The sequence below is a fragment of the Lonchura striata genome, chromosome 7 (assembly GCF_046129695.1).
Source record: "Lonchura striata isolate bLonStr1 chromosome 7, bLonStr1.mat, whole genome shotgun sequence".
In the NCBI taxonomy this organism is placed as follows: domain Eukaryota; kingdom Metazoa; phylum Chordata; class Aves; order Passeriformes; family Estrildidae; genus Lonchura; species Lonchura striata.
The window spans coordinates 12,244,447-12,265,409 of NC_134609.1; the positions used below are offsets into that span (position 1 = coordinate 12,244,447).

Sequence of the window (20,963 nt, forward strand, 5' to 3'; positions counted from 1 at the left end):
TGTTTTCAGTGGGGTGTACAGATCTTGTAGGCACAGCATCTCCGATGGATATGTAGTCAATCATGCCACTCTGCCTTGAAGTTGGGAAGTTTTGAGGTTATCAATCACAATCCTTCCCTTGTTCCTCTTGCCAGTGCGTGTTCCCTGAAGTGCTCAAAAGCTGTCAGTGACTGACACTGTTTGGGAAAATTATGGCAGGGTTAGGGGAAAAGGAGGACTATCTGTTGCTCTGTGAGCTCTCCTTAGGGTGCTCAGGCCTCTGACTGTCAGCTGGTCAAGTCTCCAAGTGCCCGTAAGATGACAGAGTGAAACTCCTCCCTTTCTCTCCCCATGCTGTGCTGAATTCCAGAGCAGTCTGAGAGAGCGAGGGAGCGAGGTCTGTGCCAATCTGCCGTGTTTGGCTCGCCTGGGACACCTCACACTTTTGCCATTTTTGGCCAGAAAATCTCTCTCGCTCAGACTCAGCTCTGTTCTAATTATACATTTTTGTTTTGGGAGCAGGGAGATTTTCATGGATTCCGACCCTGAGGATCAGACTGCTAGCTCCAGAGGGGCGGGGGTAGCAAATACACAGTGCTGTACCTCCTCTCCTCTCCTCTTCCTCTCCTCACCCTCTTCCTATCTTTTCCTGTAGCCTTTTTTCAAATATTTGACAATAAAAATTTTCTTTCAAATATTTCACTAATTTCAAATTTGTTCCTCTGAGATTTGTAGAAGTCAATGAAGGGTCTGAGAGATCCTACAGTGAGGACATAGACCTCTCTGAGTTGTCCACATCTGCATGGTTGCTGCCCAGCTATACTTGTCAAAATCCCTATTCCATTCCTGATTCACCCTTGGGAGCCAAGTAAGAGTTTAGTGGAAGAGATAGTTGCAACCTGGAATCTCACCCATGGGTGGATTGTGCTGTTGTTATGCGACAGGTGTAAATAACATCTTGTTTTTGTCCCTGTGGTTTACAGCAGTGGGAATGGCAGAGACAGGGTTTTCTGTGAGCTGGGGGAGTGCAGAACGCTGCACTTAACGGAATGAGTCTGCTTTTCAGATTACTAACCCCTTAAGTGGGATCTGTACTTAAAAGGCACCCAGCAAGCGGGTGTGTGTGCACATTGTGTATATAAAGTGCTTGAGATGCTGCTCTGAAAGCTTTGCAAACTGGCAGGCGCCCAGGCGTCGTCATTCTGAATTTTCTGAGGAAGGCTGCTGTTCTCCCAAAGTTTATTCTTCGCTCAGGACTAGCCCAGTGGAATGTTTCCTGGAGTGATTTGGTCTTGCTTGCACAATTTCAGCTGCTGTGCTGAAATACTTGGGTGCCTTGGCTGTTCTGTGTGGGGTGGGCACTGTTGCCTGAAGGAACAAGTGAGAGGCTTAGTATGATGGGAAGGGAAGGAAGGAAATGATGGGAGGTAGGAGTGAGGCTTTGTGGTCCTGCTACAGAAAGGATGTTTGGCATCTTGTTGCTGGGAGGGCTGGGGTTATTCAGCTGTGATGGTGCTGAGCTGTGGCATCCACTGCTCACGATGAAGAGATTCAGCATGAGCTCTTGAATGCCTCCTAGTACAAATGTAAAAGTTAGGGAAGTAGTTCTGGGATGAGATGAGATGTTAAATATGTGTGCGTAACTTTGTATGTCTCTCCCTTTTATCTTGCAGCCACTGTATTCATCAGATACTGGAGAGTGTGAATCACATTCACCAGCATGATATCGTGCACAGGGACTTGAAGGTAATGTTTCCTCTGTGCTGTAGTCTGAGGAGAGCAGCCAGGGGATCATTGGAAGAGGCAAGACAGGAATATTGTGTTGCCAGCTGGCAGAGATTTTTGTGTGGGCTTTTTTGGGTTTGGTTGTGTTGTTTGTTTTATTTTTTTTTAATTTGAACTGTGTTCAGGGGTTCCTGAAGCACAACTTTGCTTCTTCAGAGTTTTCTAGAGGGCTAGAGGATGTGCTGAACTCCCAAGGAAGTTTTCAGTCTTTGTGAACCTTGCCAGCTCTCAGCTTCTCTGAGGCAGCTCCAGGATGTGGTAGTTGTGAATCTTGGAGAGGAGTATGCTTCCAGAGAAACTTGGGAAGGATTCATTATAATGAAGGAAACTTTCTAGTTTGTGATTGAAGAGATCTCTAGAGACCTGGAGCAATTTTTGTTCAATCTGCCAGGATGAGTTTGTCTGCACACAGCATGTATATTTTTATTCTGCAGTGTTGCCAAATACATGCCACTGCACTAGGGCAGAGATGTTCAACAAGAATTTTTTGTGTTATTTCTTTCTTTTCTCATCAGAAGAAGCACTTTAAATCTAAAACCAAAATTGCTGGCCAGTTAAAGACTGGATGAATCAATCATTTGACACATGATAACACATTTATAGCCCTAAGTCTCCCCAGTGGAGTCACCTAAACTCCCCAAACTGTGCAGCTGTGCTGGGAGCTGGGCAGGCTCCAGCAAGAAAAGATTTGCATGGGAAAGTCTACATGCCCTGGAGCCTTCTCTGTCTAAAGTGGCAATGGTGATGGCCACCAACAGTCCAGTTAAATTAATGCAGGATGACACCTGCTGCTAGTGTTGGTTTGGGCTTGTTAAACAATGTACAAGGAGGAAAGTAGAAAAATATTTTGCAGAGAGCATGGTAAAAGCACATTGCAAGCTTGGTGGCAGTGTTCCTCTGGTGTTTTGGTCTACTGGAGAACCCTTTGTGTTTCTGACAAACTCTATGCAACACTTTTGACCTTCTGCTTCACTACATTGTGAAAAAATACAAATTATCTACTGTGAACTCTTGGCTGCTCTTGATTAGATACAACACCAGTTCCTGCGAAAGCAGCATCCAAGAGGCACTACTGCCCAAAATTAGGGAGTCTATGAAAATCAATAATGTTTTCCAGTACAGAAGAAGCTTTCGTTGTGTTCAAATATAATCTGGTTTCCTTCAAAAAGTTTTGTTTGTAGAAAAGCTAGCAACTTGTTTAGAATTTATCAGCTTCTAGACATTCCCTACTGTAGTTAATATGTTTCTTCTGTTGCTTGCTCTGATTGACTGAAACTATCCAGGCCTGAGGAGTAACCATTCCTTTTAGCAATGAAAGGTCCTATGCTTTTTATTTAATATTTAGCTCCTCTCCAAAAGCTTGACCTTCAGCGTCAGTGTGTAATAACTGTAGAGCCTGCTTCAAGTAAAGTTTTGTCCTTTGTACTCACTCTCATAAGCCTGTCTTTTGGCTGACATGCTATTAAAGAGTGTCAAATATTGATCTTCCTATAGGGACTGTAAGAAATTAGAGAGTGCATTCACATCCTCACCAAAAAGTATGTTAAACCTGAGACAACCCATATGTTGGCAAACATGCACATGGATAAGCACCATTGGCCTTAAGGTGTTTGCTTCTAAAATAGAGGTACAAAGTGCTTAACTAGCACAAGTCTGTCTTAAATGTTGCTCTTAGTCAAGCTAAGTCTAGGTGCAGTCTGGATTTGAGAGGGATTTTCAGAATATTTAATTGATGTTCTGCTTTAGGGTCTTGTTTATAGTGGTGAATCTTCATTAGTGTAACTTGATTACCACAATCTCTTCTTCTTGCCATATAGTGAAAAGCCAGTGGCATCCAAATGTATCGAGACCCAGCTGTCCTTCCTTCCAAGCTGATTATGGCAAGGACTGTGTTGAGGAAGGCTTTTCTGCTTTCATTCAAAGGAGTAGGCACATGCCCAGTACTTTAGGACAGATGAGTGAGCAAAGCACCTTGTGCCTGTCAGGCAGAACAGGGGTAAAGAGTGGCTATGGGGTGAAAAAAGTGAGCAGGCTGTAAAAAAGATCTTTATCAGATTTGTGAAACTGAGACAAGCTCCTTTTTCTGGATTTCCAGGCTTCTATCCTGCTCAGTTAAAAAATCAACTTGATAACAAATTGCATAAAAGATGAGAAGAGGATAAGATGAGAAACCACCTATTTGTTTTGACCTGCCTATTTTCAAGTTGATTTTCCAGCAAAGCCATAATAGCCATCACCTTAAAGGCTTTGGGGTTTCAAGGGGTCCCATGTAACTAGCTACTCTTGTGCTTCAGAGGAAGCTGCCAATTCTCAGTCCAGTTTTTGGAGCAGTGTAAAGGCTTCTCCTGAAGTCCTCTGCTGGAACATAACAGAATGATGGTTTGAGTGAGATTCATTCAAGGTGGAAATGTGAGGGTCAAAAGTCTGTCTCCCTTTCTTGGCACATGGAAAAAGTGACAAGGTTGCTTCTTGTATAGGTGATGGCAGCAGTAGCAAGACAGAATATTTTATGCTGCTGTAAATATGTAGCATGAAAAAATTGCTTACAAGAATACTCACTGCTGTGCTGCTTATGCCAGTTTGAGGCTTTTTCTGTAAGGGATGAAAACTACTGCCTAGCCAGATGATGCCTTCCCACATTACAGCAGTATATTTGGCAGCCCTTATTAGCATCATATTTACTTTTTCAGTGCCCTGGGGACTGTCTAATGTTCAAGGGGAGAAACATCACTGCAGATTTTATCTCCTGCGTTGTCCCTCCCTTCTTCCCCGCTTCCCTTTCCCCTCCCCCCAGTTATCCTCTGAGGAGGGCAGAATAGAATTTTGGCTTAAGTGCTGCAGGAACTGTACTGCCAGTGCCCTCTGGTGTCAGCATGTAATGTATGGGCTGGGTTGGAAGAGGCTGTCTCCCACAGAGGAGCCAGAGGATTTATGTTAGACTTGACGATTTACTGCTGCTCTAGGTCAAGGCCATTCGTTGCTGTTGCTGTGTCCTCATCTGAACAGGTGTAGTACTGCATGCTAAATTCAGTCAGCAGGTGCAATTTAGTGATGTGAATACTAGGTGAGAGGTTTTAAACAAGGATGTCAGTCTTTCATTCTTACTCTTTTTTCTTTCTTCTCCTCAGCCTGAGAATTTACTACTAGCGAGTAAATGTAAGGGTGCTGCTGTCAAACTGGCTGACTTCGGACTGGCTATAGAAGTCCAGGGAGAGCAGCAGGCCTGGTTTGGTAAGACTGTTTGAGCTTTCCCAGCTTTGCTCCCCTGTTTTCTGGTGGCTGGTTGAGTTGCATCCTCCTGAGTACTTTCTCTCAGCTCTTCCAGCACACTTCTCTGTATTTGGCTGTTTCTTTGCCAAGCATGACAGCCTCTGTGTCTTAGGCTCAAGCCTAGGTGCAATAGAGAAGTAATAAAGAAAGGCAGAACAAATGGCTGTGTTTCTCTATTTTTCTTCTCAGTTTACAGTAGATGCTAGTATCAGAGATGAATGCAGCTGCTAAGTTTAGACCCTGATCTGAACTTTCCTACTGCTAAGAAGTGTAGACATCTGGAATTTTGTTTGGTCACTTTACAGAAATGCGTTTGACCTAGCCTTCCTCAGGCACATTTGGATCTGACCTTATCTTTGTTTAGCTAAAATATAATTGGAACTGAGACCTTTTCAGGTTAAAAATCAGCTCTGATACTCTACAATGCTGCAGAGATTCTGAAAAAACAACTTCTCCCGGTCTCCCCCTATCACTCGGCAATCAGATGTGTTCCATTTGTGTCTTGTGTTTTCAAACTCCAAGCCATTATGTGTAACAATGATATAAGGCCTGGCATACAAGTTTGTGCCCACCTGGCTGACATGGTCCCTCTTACTTGTCTGTTTTTCTTGCAATACACAGGCACTGGATCCCATCTGATTTTCTGTTTTATTTTGGTGTTTCTTGCCTCTTTTTGTTGGTTTACCAAGAGACAGCTCAAGCAAATAAGAGATGAAGGGTGGGAGAGACAATTTTGGAATTTGTTAGTTATCACTAGTGGATTTTGGGATATGGCAAGCTCTCTTCTGCTTGGGTACTGTTAGTACTTCATGTCATCCATTTTCTGGCAGGGTTTGCTGGTACTCCAGGCTACCTCTCCCCTGAAGTCTTAAGAAAAGATCCTTATGGAAAACCAGTGGATATATGGGCATGTGGTAAGATTTGAAAAAATGTTTTACACTTAAACAACATCATTCCATGTAAAAGAGTGATTCCATGTAGCCTGTTGCTGGGAGGGTACAGAGTGCTCCTTTTTACTGGGTGGACACATGAAGGCACAATTGAGGATAAGCACCTTGCGTAGATGGAATGTATACTGGAGCCTGAACTCATTTGATTCTGGCTCCTAATCTTTTCCTTGGGCCATCTGTCAGATGTATGAGACTCAAGAGATAGGATCCGTCTATGCTTTACAGAGTCAGTTGTTTAGATAACTGTAGTAATTTCCTATTACACTAACTATGTAGAAGATGAAATACTGAAGTGGGATGATTTTTTAAACACAAAAGAAGTAAGTGTTAATGTATCTGGGACAGATAAGTTTAAAGATTTATGATCTCAGTGTTGCCTGACATGGACTAAACGGTTCACGGCAGGCCAGGAGTGTCAGCTTTGTCAGAGTCATTTTTGTCCCAACACCATGTACAGTAAGCATCTAAAAAGAGAGTCCTTCCTAAAACGTCCCTTGCTGCCCAGGAACCCTAGGAGATGTGGCTTCATCTTACTCTGAGGGCAGCTGGGAGTTGTGGCTCGCCAGCCATGGTAGCCAGAGGAGGGTAGAAGGACATTGTGCAGGTCGTTCTAGCTCCTGACACTGGCGTTAAGAGCTGAACATCATGTGCCGGGATGAGGTCCAGCAGATGACAGATTTGTAGTGTGTTTTGCTATCTCAGAAGACTAAATATGATGGCAAATGAATATATGGAGAAATCATTGCCTTGGGGACTGTCAAGAGGGAAGGAAGAGGGGCTGAAGGAATAAATGGCACATTAGCCTAACCATAGTGTATCTGTGTCTCTCCCTCCCAGGAGTGATTCTGTACATATTACTAGTGGGGTACCCTCCCTTTTGGGATGAAGATCAGCACAAACTCTATCAGCAGATCAAAGCCGGAGCCTATGACGTAAGGGCACTTTCTTGCTGAGTACCTGCATGGGTGTAGAAGCCATCCAAAACATGGCACTGTCTTACCTGGCATCCTGCAGCAGGCCCAAGCTTCTGTGCAAAGTGACGTTGGACGTGCTCATACACCTGGTTGTCTTCACTGCCTGGGATACAGTCCTGTCTGGGGCTGCTGGAGGGATATGAAGGGAAAGCATCACAGTGGGCACTAGAGCATTGACGCTTGCTAGGGAAATGCAGAGGGTGGGAAATTATCTCCTCTAGTAATGCTGATATTTTCAGTGGAGTAGAGGGGAGATAGAGTGAAGGAGCTTGTCTTTGTCAAGGCCTAATAAAAATATGGGGATGTATTCTGTAGAATAGTAGCTTAAATTATGGTCCTTTACTCCTCTGTGCTGTAGTCTATGGAAAGCATGGTGTCCAGTGAGAAGACTGAATGGTGGGGGACCATTGGAGGGCTGGCTTTGTGCTGGGGATGAGCATGGTGGATTGGGTTGGAGGCTCTGGTAAAAAGCCAAGCAGATCATGGAACACTTCCTAGAGCACGGCAAAACTGAGGTATAAAAAGTGCCTTAAAGAGGAATAGCAAGGAGGTTAGTACTGAGGGAAGCAAAGGTGAAATAAAATGTAGTTTGAGTACCACAGCTTTAACGTTTGACATAAATTCTTACATGTATGGAGAGGCTTGAGAGGATAGAAGGAACTCCTGGAAATCCTAGCTCAAAGCCTGTGGGCATGAATATCAAGAGGAAGTTGGGGAGTTCTTTTTGTAGGCTGTCTTGTGGTTTGTATTAAAAAAAATAAAACCCCAAAAGGTGAGGGGTCTGCTGGACTCCTTCTGCTGGTTACCTCCCCGCTTCAGTGCTTGAGACCATGAGAGCAGCTGTACTGGTGAGAACAAAAGTCTGCCTGTGTCCTGGCTTTGTGGCTTTCCTGAGTGAAAGCAAAGTGATGACTTTGTACTTGATAGCCTGGAATGGTCTTGCCTTGCTGCCCCTCCAGTTTATGTGTTGGTTGTTCTTATTTAAAGAATTTTTGCACTAATTATATCAATGGGGATTTTCAAAGCACTTCAGGGATTAAATACCTCTTTCTGTAAGTCATGAAGAGTGAAGTGCCTGATTCCTCCTTGCCTATCTATTGTTTTTGAATTCTCACCTATAGTGAACAGTTTCAGTAGATTCTTCCCTCATTTTGCCTGATAGAAAACTGCTTCATTTTACTGATGCACCTGTCCCTGGTGTCCTTACCTGGCACCAAGGGGCCTGTGTGCACAGGACCAGTCTGTTGTTCTCAGAGAGGAAGTGGCAACTGTGAAAACAGTGATTTAAAAAATTTTTAATTTTTTTACTTTGTGCTGTTGGGTAGGGGTTTTGCAAGACATTATCACGAATACTTCAGAGTTCAGGTGTGGGAAAAGTGTCCTTGCTTGAAACTTCAGTATCATGATTTTTGAGTATCCTCTTGCAATATTTTCAGAACAAATTGTATAATGCCTTAATGATGCCTGCGAATGCAGAAAGGAGGTTATATGCAAATCAAATACAGCAGGTGTATTGTTATGACCCAACTGAGTAAAGCTATAAAAAAGCATGAGAAAAAAAGAGGGAATAAACTTTTTATAAATTATGTAGTACTGTAAGGAAATGTTTTCAGGATAAATCCATTTTTTTCTCCCACTTAAAGACAGGGAGGTTTACCCCAACATCATATTTGTGTTCTGAAGTTCACCTGTATTTGTAAGGATTTAATCACAGCATGCTGTCATCCATACCACTGGCAAGCTTTCAAGGGATGGTGCAAGCAACTCATCTTTATCATCACTGGAATTATAGCAGAAAGCAGTTACCCCTCATGGATGATGAGCAGCTGAAATATTTAAAATTATTTTCTTTGTTTTCATGCTTCTGTATTCCAATCCATTTGTCCATCTCTCTTCTCTCTTGCCCCCTGCCCCCCCGGCCAGGTAAAGATCTTGGCAGGGTAGGTGGTTGCTAACAACTTGCTGGTGGGTTGCTACACCCAAGTGACTGGTATTGTTCCAGGATATTGTGTTTTATAGTGGGAAAAGTGTACCTGATGGGATGTTCCCTGTTAGTGGGTTTTGCTTTCATACAGTTTTGCTGTTGTTATCTGTTTGTGATTTTCCATAAGCTGTTAGAGCTTTTAGCATGCTGGAGAAAGAGACAGGTGGGGTAAAGAAAGATAGTGCCTGTGTTTTCCATGTAAGAACTCAGTTAGAAAGATCTGTGGCTTTACTTTTTTAACTGTTGAGTGTGAAAGAAATTCAAAGGTCTGAGTGATTCTTAAAAGGCTTTTACACTCTTCATCTTCTTGCTTATGTCTGGTGAGTGGTACAGGTGTGTCCTGCTGTCTGGTACCATTCATTTGCTGGATTCTGGATGATTTTTATTCAGTATGAGTTTTCATAAAAATTGGGGGTTTTGCAAATGTGTTAGCCCTGGTATCAAAAGGGCAAAGGCTGTGTGGCACGGGAGAATCTCTTTTGCTAGTATAAGATATTTCTATTCAGTTCATCATCTGTTCCTTCTTCCTCTTTTAGTTCCCATCACCTGAGTGGGACACTGTGACTCCTGAAGCCAAGAATTTGATCAACCAGATGCTGACGATAAACCCAGCGAAGCGTATCACAGCTGACCAGGCTCTCAAACACCCATGGGTTTGTGTAAGTGTTCTCCTTATTACAGGTTGATTTGTGGTTTGCCTTGAATGGACATGCCAGGAAGATTTGAAGGACCCAGTATATTTCAAATATTTCAGATTTTTTTATATATACTGATATTCAACAAGCCTACTTTGTCATGCTGTGGTGCTTTTATTGCCACCGTAGTAAAAAAAAAAAATAAAATAAAAAAAATCCTTATTCTTTTAGAATTTTGTCCAGTGTCCACAGTTTCTGTTTTTTCCCCCACATTATTTCCAATCCACAGCATCCTAAAATGTCAAATGGAATTTGTCATCAGTCAAAAATTTTAGGACCATTTTGTTCTTCATCTGCTTTAGTTTATGGCATAGCATCTTGGCAATATTTGGGATATTTCTGTTACACTTAACTGGCTGTAAACTCGAAATCAGAAAAAAATCTTTTGCTGTTCTGTCTATGTAGTTTCTGCTTTGCCAGACCTCACACTTAAGTATTTTTAATCTTTTGCAAAGTTGTCAAGGAAATCCCAGAATAAGCTGGGTGTAGGGGAGGGCAGCAGTGATGGCACTTTTATCTCTGCAGGATGAAATAGTTTCACCTAAGTCTTACCAGATGCTCTGGTAATACCACAGCATACTTCTGAGATGGGTCTAGTGTGTTCCTTTTCTCATTTGTTCTTGAGAAGCTGTGGTGGTGGTGGCCTTATACCACAAATCAACAGATAGCAATTTAATTATGTGAATGTCTAACAGGAGTGTCTGCTGTAAAATTATGCAAGTTCCTTGGAAGTCAAAACTTCACACTAGCTGAGACTGCATCTCCTTTTTTTACTCCTTGCATGCTTATAATCAAGCTTCTGTGTTTTAAACTTTCCTCCCAATGCCTGTACCTGAAGTTGTATTATTGTAGCCCACTCCCTGTGGCAGCTTTCCGTCTTTGAGCTAGGGAGGGTCTGATTTCACTTCCCAGCCATGTCAGCCTCTCACTGAAACTGCCTCCTGTCCAGTCTGTTTCCCTTTGCTTTGCAGTCACTGTGTGCACAACATACATTTTTTTCTGGGTATGAATGACTCCTCTAAAGTAAATGTTGTAGGAAATCTAAAAAAGTTTAAAAGTTTATCTGAGACATGAGTGTCTTAGCACCACTGAACTTCTGAAATATGTGTCCTGATTCTTGTGAGCACACATTGAACAACTGGATATCACTGTCTTTCCATAAGAGGCTGGAAGAACAGTGACCACCAGAGTTGTTTGAGGCCACTTTGGCTACATTCTCCCCACACAGTGCCTTATGTACTGCAATAGGTGGCCAGCTTTGACAATAGGATCAAAGCAGAGACTTCCCATTAAAGTAGCTGAATTTACAGTTCCTTTGGGTGTTGCAGAATTTTTTCCAAGCAAGAGAAAGTTAGTGGAGACTTTGTTCACACTTACCTGCCAGGTTAGAAATTCCCCCACTATCCTCGTAAAGGGAATTCAGGCTTGTGATTCTATGCAAGAGCAGCAGCTACTTTGGCATTAGTCACTGACTTCCTCATGTGCTCTAAATGCTTGGCAGTAACAGTCTCTGATTTCCTCTTGTGGTCTTAATGGCTGCAACACTTCTGGGAAGTTGTCTTTTTGCAGCTGATGGCATCTCAGTCTGCTGTGGATGATGGATGTGAATTACTGCATAGAGATTATGCTCATTTTTTTCCATTGGTACAATAGAAATACGTGGTCTTTTATATGATAAGAATCTGTTTCTACAATATTGATACAAAGATGCCAAGGCCTCTGCTAGTCAACCTCTTACATTGAGGGGGTTGCCATGTCCAGGAAGGCTGCTGTTCACAAGTATTTCCTTACTGCTTGAAATTTCCCTTTCAAACTGTAGCTAACGTAGTCCAGGTCTTTTCTGTAGTGCCTCTAACTCAGTTCCCTATGGGTATGCTTGTTCATTTGGCTTCATCTTCATACTGTCTTAAATCTTGTGTGTGCCTGAAAATCAGGGAGCACTGATTCTCACCTTTACCTCAGTCATAAATTTCTTGGTTGCAGTCCTGTCATAGCCCATCTTGATTTAATGTGTCTTGATGGAAGTTCACAGGTTATGAAGTTGCAGTGCTTAGCATCCATGCAGTGCTGAGAGGCTTGGCCATGTCAGCCTGAACGTGTGGATTGTGTGCAAGTGGAATGAACTTCCCTGGCTGATTTGTTAGGGGTATGTTCTTGATTTTCTGCTGTTCCTGTTTTTCAGCAACGATCCACTGTTGCATCAATGATGCACAGGCAGGAGACTGTGGAATGCCTGAGAAAGTTCAATGCTAGAAGGAAGCTAAAGGTAAGTGCATCTTAATTTGCTTTAGGTTTGATTTTAGTTCTCTGAATTTGAGGTTAGTGCCTTCCTAGCAGCAATACTTTTTTTCATGACTAGCAGTGTTAGAGGAGTGATCCTTCAGTACTGAGGACTGAAGTAGTGTACTGAGGAGCTGAGTGGTTTTGTTCTCCAAGCTCTAACCTTCCATGCCTCTTCAGCTACATATTCCCCCATTCTAGTTTCTGCCAGTGAGTTGAAATAGAGCAGGTAGTTCTGGGACTTTTATTTCTGAACACTCTGCACCTTCCAGTACTAGTGGTACCAGTTGCCTGCAGCTGGGGCAAAGCCTCTGGCCTATGCAAAAGCAGCTCTCTGCTGTGTGAAATCTAGGAAACAGCTGTGTGTTTAATTCTTAGTGCCATTTCAGATTTCCTAGGCTATCCTGCCTGGCATCTAGCTGCTGCTCTAGAAAGGCAGGATTGCGAGTGGTCCCATGTCGAGCCTAAGAGCCACACGTGGGAATCCTGGATACACTGGGGTTCTTCAGGGTACCAGTGGTATACCTCTGCATTGGTTACTGATGCATTGTGTCCTCCACGGGTCAACCCAGCCCCTTTCTCACATGGCACCTTCTGTTATCCCTGCTTTGTCTTCCCCACAGGGTGCAATCCTCACGACAATGCTTGTGTCTCGGAATTTTTCAGGTAAGTCCGCAGTGTTCCCATCCTTCCTTGGTTTTGTTTTGTGTGAGTGAGCTGCAGAATATTTAAACCATTTTGGGGTCCAGTAAGAGGGGAGGAAATGTGGTTTCAGTTTATCATAGTTTAATGATGGTCACTTTGCCTCAGCTGGTGACCAGTATGAAATAGGAAATTATTTGTTTAGAGAGGAGCACATGGTATTGTAGTCTGGTACAAAATAGAAGTAAAGTCAGCTTCCACAATCATCTCATGATATTTTATTAGGAAATTACTTGTGAGAAATTCTAGCTCATATCATTAGCTTTCCCATCATAAACCAGGAGTGAAGAGCTCTTATTAGGTAGGAGTGTTTCCTTCAGACCTGAGGCAGGGACAGGGAAGTAATATTGTGAGAATAGGGACAGGAGCTATTTGGGTATTATATTACTTTGACTCATCAAAAATGGGTCTGAAGTGTCTGGCTATTAGTTTTCCTTCTTGGAGTCTCAGAAGTGGTTTTCATCCTTTTAAATTTAATAGCTGGTAGTCTGGCTCCCACCCAACTGCATTACGTAGTGCATTTACTGAAAATGCAAATCTCAACATGTAAATCCATGCTTTTTGGAAGATTATTGTCTTGGCTAAGCACACTAGGTGACGCAGTCTTATCTGTGCTCATTTTCATTTGGGTGGAAAACCTTTATTTGTAAGTGCTTTTGGTTTATGGGATCTTTGTTTTCTTTACCCTCTGTAATTTTCTTTCTCTTTTAAAAGAGCAGTCATTGAACGCATGAGTCAGATTTTTATTGCACCTGACTACAACTGCTTTCAAGTGGAGTTCTGCTATATGGATTATGTGATGAGGGAAATGTGTTAATTTCATCTGGCCATTTACTAACAGTGGATACCAATACTTATATTCTGGATATTGTTACAATAAACTTGTAATTGGAATGAAAACCTCTGTGAAATGATCATCCCAGCACACAAAGTGCACATTTGTGCATACATTCTTCTGTGAACTCAGAGTATGTGAACTCAGAGAACTTCTGTATGGTGATGTTAAAAAAAATTATGTGAAACTATGCTACAATTAAGGGACAGCCCTCACCAATATCCAAACTTTTATTTCTTGGTTCTTGCTTTCACATAGACCTGTGCCAATTTGTCAGCATTACTTGTGGCTACAACAATTTATTTTTTCTACATTTCTCATAGTCTGACGTTAAAGAGACAGAGTAATTTATTCATTCATCTGTCCCACAATTGTGCTATTACAGTACTTAAAAAATCTGTACTGTTTTCTGAGACTGATTCTGAAATAACAGTCTGAGGACTTGCACAGGCCTATACAGAGCTAAACATTTTCTTGGGCCTTCTGCTGGAGTGAACTGTTTTTGTTCTATTTACACAGCTCATCTTTATTTCACTTAATTGATGATTCTGAAATAGTCAGGGGCTTTATCCTTTTTTTTAATAAACAGAAGATTTAGATTAATTTTTAGTCTGCAAATGTTGTCACTTCTAATGAAGCTGCAGAAGTGCTTGGATAAGAAAATGTCTTACTGGTAAGATTTTGAGTACTTGAAATGCCAGAGAGAAGGGTTCTCCTTAATGGTGTGTGACCTATACATCTCCTTAATCCCTGAGCTAGTACTGAGGAAGAAGAAGTTTGCTCTACTCATTCTTCTCTGTGTCAAGGGCTGAAGTTGCTGGATCCACTTCAGTTAACAGCTGAAGAAAAGGAAATCCTAGGTGGCCCTTAGTGATTGCAGGGTTTGCAGTGTCACTGAGCTCTGCTTTGAATATAAACTGTGATTCCAAGTATGACACACTCATAAAAACTGTCCAGAGAGAGATGTTGTGAATGTAGATGCAAAGCCTCTGTCAAGAGTAGCAATTACTTACATTTTTGTGTTTTTAGAGGGATGAGATCATCTACTCCTGTTTCCTGTGCAGAACTGTGTGTAATATGAGCTTGACTTTTTAAAATTGTAATTACTTTTTAATTTACTTAGGTTTTCTAGTTGGCTGCAGTCAAAGTAGATACATCTGCTGGAATTAAAGAATAAATGCATGCTAACTGAAAGTAATCAGTTAAAAAGTTTGTGTGGGAACTTTAGGTAGAGCTCAGACTTTTCTTACCATGACAAACATTTAACTGCTCTTGAAGGGTTCTGCAATAATATTTCTTTCTTTCCCTAAAGCCCTTAAGGGGTTTTTATTTTTCTCTAATTGGGTGACACTATTTTGTGGGTTTTTAAAAATCCCATTCCCAGCAGACAGAGAACTAGATTTAAGAAGAGAGAAGCTTCTTTCTGTCTGGGAATGAGATCTCCTAAAAGATTCTTTCATAGATGTTTTGAATAAAGAGGAGAATGAAGGCTCATGTGACCCCAGTATCATTAATTAGGCACGATTGTATTATCTGCAGGAAATATGAGAAGACTCCTTTAATCTCACTGTTTTTACTATCTCCTGTGTCACATTTTGTCATGTGGAGCTCCTTCTCTGTGTACGCCTGTGACAAATTCCTAAAGACTCTGGAGCAGTACTCTCTCTCTTTTTAGCCCATCAAAAATTCTTTGTTTTTACAAAGAAAAAAAAATCTGTTGTTTTTTGAGTAATTTGTTGCTTGCTATGTGCCGCTTGCCCCAGGCCAGTTAAGTTAAAGGATATCTGGTTCCTTTACCCAGTTATGATATATTCAGCCATTTAATATTGGCTGTTTGTGGTTCTTTTTAGAAGATTGCATCTCAGGCCAGCTGTAGGCTATTTGTTAAAAGCAGGTACAGTTGCACTCCTTTCAGCATAAGTCAGGAAGTTGAAACCTGGTTACAATAAGGGCTTTGTAGCTTCTCTCTACACTCTGGTATGTGTTAATTCAGATGCAATCTAAATTTTGCTGCAGGATTGTTAGGGTCACACCAAGGTATACACAGGATTACTTGTGTGCTTACCTGGGGCTTCAGATGTTCAGATGATCCAAGCAAGCACTGATGTGATCTGCATGCACGTACAGAATATGGAAGTGCAGTTGGTAAATCAACTGATTAGATCATATGCAAGAAACTCCTAAATCATATTCTGAGAAGTAAATGTAAATTTATTACTAGAAGAGAGTTGGGAGGGGTTTTATAGATTCCTGCTATATTTAAGGGTGCCTGGACTCATCTATGTAGATAAAACTCTGTAAAAAAGCTTGCTATGAACTGAATGAAAGATGGAAAAAAATGGTTTTCATCTTAGGAGCAGCCATCTTCACAAAATGCTGCCAAGTGCCTTTTCTCCGTAAGCTGATTTTTATGCACAACTTACAAGTGGCCTATGTGAAATTCTTAGTACTGTTTTCCTGAGTGGATTGCAGCTGTTAATTTGGGGAGCTGTTAAAGAAGTGTTTCACACTGTGAAATTAATTTCTATCACATTCAGTCCTATGTTCAAAATAGATTCCAAGGCAGACTTTGCAGGTAATTATGCCTTATGCCTGAAACCTCTATTTTTAATTGATGTTGACCTTTCTTCTGGGTTGCCACTGCTCGCTCAAGTCAGTTTTGTGAGGGAGCTATTGTGACAGAGTGTGACAGTAACTGGAATTCATTACATGTCTCTGCAGATCCTTATTAACACTCCAATGTGCAGGTTTGAGATTTGGCTATGTAGGTGAGGTTGAGAGAGGCTGGTAGCAGATTTGAGGAGCAGAGGTCTTTCTAACTAAGCAAAGAAGGTGTGAATATGCCTGTGTATATTTAATGTAACCTGTACAGAGACATTTTTTTTAGCTGACTAAAGAGAAAGAAGGAGGAAATAATACAAATACTGAAGTGGTACTGAAATATTTTGCTGTCTTGTTATACCTCCCTTCCAGAAGTGTGAAACTGAATTTTTGCTCTTTTGTGTGTGTGTGCACATGTGTGTGTGTGCATGTACATATATATCTATACTCAGGTAGAAATTTGAGTTCTTTTCTATAACTGAAATAAGTAATATATGTGAAGTTTCTACTGTGTTATGTTAGGTAGATATTGATTCAGGATCAGAAATTTGTATATCCTGGTAGGAATCCAAAGGTATGAAAATATGGAGGGGGAAAATATTATTAAGATATTTGTAGAGCTTTGACTAAATAAGCGTAACATCACTGGAAACCACATTTCCCAAGCAGAAGATGAAGTTACATTTAGCGAAAGATTAAGTTGGTTTTAAGTGCTTTTGCTGTATCTACTAAATCTCTTAAGAAACAGTAAGGGTTTCAGTGAATGGTGCTCAACTATTACTGTGTGGACCTGCTGAAGTAGTGGATTTCAGTTAGTAACATCTATTTGCAACTTCCTAGAGTGATACAGATTTCATTAGTGCATTTAATTATCACTATAGCCAGAGAGTCTAATTTATCATCAAAAGTGGATGTGGATTATTAAAATTATTTCTTCTACGTCCTCTCTCTAAAGTTCAGGAAGGCTCTGGGAATACTTTTTATTGTGGTGTTTGTCCTTAATAAATAGATATTCTTGAAGTTATATTGCATTCATGGGCATTGTTTGTGATGGTAGCCAAAAGTGCCTCTTGTGACTGCACACTGACTGTTGGCTCCTTTGCGGTGACCCCAGAAGTGACTTCAAGTTAAGAAAGTTAATATTACTTTCTTTGAACTGAGAATATGAGAATGACAAGCTGCAACTCTGTGTCATAAGTCTGTGTTGGTATGATACAATTTTTATTTTATGGAGTCTTAGTAAAGTTCAGAATTCTTCAGGTATAAATGCATGTGTTTAGAAGCCAGAACTTGGCTCATTTTTTAGGATAGCATCATAAGTTAGTCAGACTTAATAAAATCAGCCTCAGTGTTCTTTCTGCATCCCAAAAAAGAATTCTCTGGAAGCTTAACCTAAGTGAGAAATGTAACTGAGTTTTGGCAGCTGAGGACAGGGCAAATCCAGGGATAGGCTGGATGAAGGGTTGCTCTCTCTGGAAGAGGAGTGGGGCTGGCAATGGGGAAGACACTCTGTGTGACTGTCTTTGGAGTGTTTCCTCTTCAGTCCCACCTTGGCTCTGGTACATCCAGAGTGTTTATTGCTGATGAGTTCAGCATTAGGGATTTGTGTTTCTGCCAGGAGCATGGTCCAGAGCCCAGGCTGTTTACTACAGCAGCCAGAACTGGCAAATGTGGGAAGAGGGAGGGGTATGTGCAGGAGAAGCCTTTTGTGTTGCTCTTCAGCATTCAACTGAAGAGGGTCTTGTTAAGCCAGGAATAGAATAGTGGTTTTAAGTTACTGGGTTAGCAGCATGTGCTTTCATGTTTCTTTATTCTAGAAGAACTCTTAACTTCTAGAAATTAAGAGAAGAGGGAATTTAATCCCTTGAACACATAGAGGAAATGGGAAAGATAGAAAATAATAATCCTAGCATCTCACAGCTGGGAAATCGTAGAGCATTGGTACAAGACTGTTTCAGGAACAGTAAAGAATCTGCCTGCATGTGTCTTTGCATACTTCCCCTCCTGTTGTCTCTCTGCTAATCTGCCTGTCTTCTAAAAGGATTATTGTTACAGGAAGTCTTGTCTGTTGCTTGTGCAAAAATTCCTTTTGCATCCCCCTTTATTTCTGTCTTGTAATTTATACAGGTTGATCTGTGGGTAGACCTGCATGCATCCCTGTTGTCTGAAGTGTCTGAGTCATCTTAATGTGTAAATGCATTTCATGTGCTCTCCAGCTCTCTGTAAACACAGTATAATGCATGAACCAAATACACCACAGACCCAGTTTCTTTCTACAGTACTGGGATGCTGTCAGGCCTGTGGGAGAGCAGTGTGTGCCATGCAGAGGTGCAATCAGGGAAGGAGGCTGGATGGGCAGGCTGCCCCAGGGAACATGGATCAATGTTACATAGTGCTGGGCTGCATGGAGGGACTCTCAGCTGAATTTGCTTTCTGTCCACAAAGACAAGTACAAGGTTGTGGGAAAACTGCAGAAAGTGTGAAAAGTGATGCTTCCCTGCTTGTCTCTGGGATGTTCCCAGAACATATGGTGGTACTATTCTGCATCTCTGATGGTGTTTTTTTTTTTTTTTCCACTTCAAGGATGTCCCATTTGGCATATTTGTTAAGTTGCAGAATCCTTTACTCCTGAAGTGTTGTAAGGCTGTAACAGTTTGTTTTCAGCAGTTGTTGTGTGAAATACCTTCATTCCTGTATAGTATGAATGCTGGACTCCTTTTGACCCCATAGTCACATTGTTGTTCTTCTCACTTGCATGTAGAATCAAGCTAGCCTTTGTCATGCCTTGAAGGTGGCAAGAACTTACTTGTCTTGCAGTCTTGCAATGCTTTAATATGTGTACACTCAGAAAAGAGACTGTTGCAGGGCAGATGAGTTGCTTTGCCCACTTACATGTGTGCACATTGGAACACTGTTTTCTGACATATCACATTCAGAAAACCTCTGCATGAGGTTCTTCCAATGTTCTTGGCTTCTGAGAGCTGGAATGAAAATAAAATTATCTAGTAATCTAGCTTTATACTTGCATTAGAGAGTAGAATTAGGAAAACAATTCAAAGATTCTAGTAAGCTTATATGGAGTGCCACCTCTTTGTTGGGAGGAGATGCTGTAGTCATTTGCACCAACTCAGCTAATATTGTGTAGCTAATCCATGTCTGTAGGGTCTTGTAGGGAAGGCAGGGTGGAAAATGTGGTTGACATAAAATTTGAACAGTTGATTAGATATTGCACAAACCTTTTTTGCCTAATGTTGCTGCTTCTAGAGAGACTGAGCACTCTGTTCTTGTTGGTCAGTATGTCTTTGGAAATTTCAATAGTCATGTCAGCATTGTCTTAGGACTTGCCTTTTCTCTAGGCCTCATCTTTGCTGCACCTAAAACCCAGGTGCCCAGACCCAGAAGCTAGCTGCTTAGGAGAGCCATAGCATGTGTTGGTACAGTACAGCTACTTGCATGCTGTTTACAGAAGTTGATACAACTGAATGCATTCTTCATAAGTATACAAGAAATGGTTTGTATCTGTTGAAGTTGTACATGGGATCTTGTTGTTGACAATCATGGTACCACTTTGCTGTCATAGATGAAGCAGCTCCTTCATCACTCCCAGCCAGGCATTTGTTGTGGGCTCTCTGTGAGGCCTTATCATTCTCTCAGTTTCATTGGTAGTGCCAGTTGTTCAAGCTGAGCACAGTAGAGTATCTTTTATCTTTCATTTAAGAAATTTGGCCTAGTTCCCTGTCTCTTTTGTCATTCTTCCTTTTTTTAACAGTTTTCAGATGCTGCCTTTTACACTTTTTCAGTCGCTTTTAGCTATCCAGCTATCCCCAGAGAAACTGTGAATAACAGTAATTAGAAGGCTTCTGTATTATCAGCACCCCCTTTATAAGCCACATCTGTTATGTGAATGTATGCACTTACAGGTGCAGCATTTATCCTATTGCAAAAATCAGAATCAAAGGTTTCTTTTGCCCCTATAACTGCTGACACGTCTGGGTGGGGTCACAGTGTGTGAGTGGGGGATTGACAGAGAAGCTCTAAATTACCTTTTCAGACTTGGTCTTCTTGAGGTGGTGAAAGTGGTATTTTGCCTTAATAGGTGAACAATAGATATGATAGATGACCCTCTCCTATCAGGATGAATTTGTTGAGTGACTTGTCCTGTTTTCTAGGTCTCTTGCTGCTAGAGAGGAATTAGCAGGATGGTTGTCCTTCTGAAGTTCAGTGCATTTTTGAGGGAAGTGGTGGGGAAGGAGAGAGAAAGAGAGAGAAGATAGTCTTGAAAGCAAAATCTGACTTACTTCTGCTTTTCTCCACAGCTGCCAAAAGCCTGCTGAACAAGAAGTCAGATGGAGTGAAGGTAAGTTCTTGCTTTGCCATTTCACTGTCTCTCCACCATCTGAACAGAAGGTAGCCAATCCCTCTGGTGCCTGTCACTTTCCAGGGTAAAACCATAGTCCTGTGGTCTGGATTGCTATAATCAGTGTCTTGTTATGAAACCCTGGGTGGGATCTTAGTGTTCCTCACTTGCATAACTAGTTAAGTGGACTGTTGCAGCAGCAGGAATTCCTTTTCCCTTTCTGTGATGTATAGAGAATTGGTCAGCACTGGATTAGAAAGACCAAGGACTTGCTCAGTTGTTACATATACCTCTGCCTAGTCTGTTCTGTTCAGTGCTTCTGACTGAAAATTGCACAGAGCAATTGTGAATGACTGATGATGATATACTCAGCAAACCCCATGGAAGTTTCTTGGTCTACTCACTTGGACGGATGCTGAAGGCTGAGCTGGGAAGAAGGGTGGGGAAGGAGGAGCCTCCAAATGTTCATGTTTGGACAGAACAGAAACTGAGGATTGTGCTGAAAGTTCTGTTCATGTGCCTGAAGTTGAGGCACTCTCCTATTCCCTTCT

At 41.6% G+C, this 20,963-nt stretch overlaps 1 protein-coding gene across 17 annotated transcripts in view; it reads left to right on the forward strand.

Annotated features, from left to right (window-relative positions):
- CAMK2G (calcium/calmodulin dependent protein kinase II gamma) overlaps positions 1 to 20,963 on the forward strand; it is a 119,044-nt gene that overhangs the window by 70,130 nt on the left and 27,951 nt on the right. For 16 of the 17 annotated variants that reach the window (XM_031505224.2, XM_031505225.2, XM_077784581.1 and 13 more), the window contains exons 6-13: positions 1,653 to 1,725; positions 4,893 to 4,995; positions 5,865 to 5,948; positions 6,822 to 6,916; positions 9,479 to 9,601; positions 11,820 to 11,903; positions 12,541 to 12,583; positions 20,372 to 20,412. In XM_031505224.2, coding sequence (XP_031361084.1) covers positions 1,653 to 1,725; positions 4,893 to 4,995; positions 5,865 to 5,948; positions 6,822 to 6,916; positions 9,479 to 9,601; positions 11,820 to 11,903; positions 12,541 to 12,583; positions 20,372 to 20,412 — 646 coding nt within the window. The remainder of the gene's footprint in view (positions 1 to 1,652; positions 1,726 to 4,892; positions 4,996 to 5,864; positions 5,949 to 6,821; positions 6,917 to 9,478; positions 9,602 to 11,819; positions 11,904 to 12,540; positions 12,584 to 20,371; positions 20,413 to 20,963) is intronic. The other variant, XM_031505230.2, reaches the window with a different exon arrangement.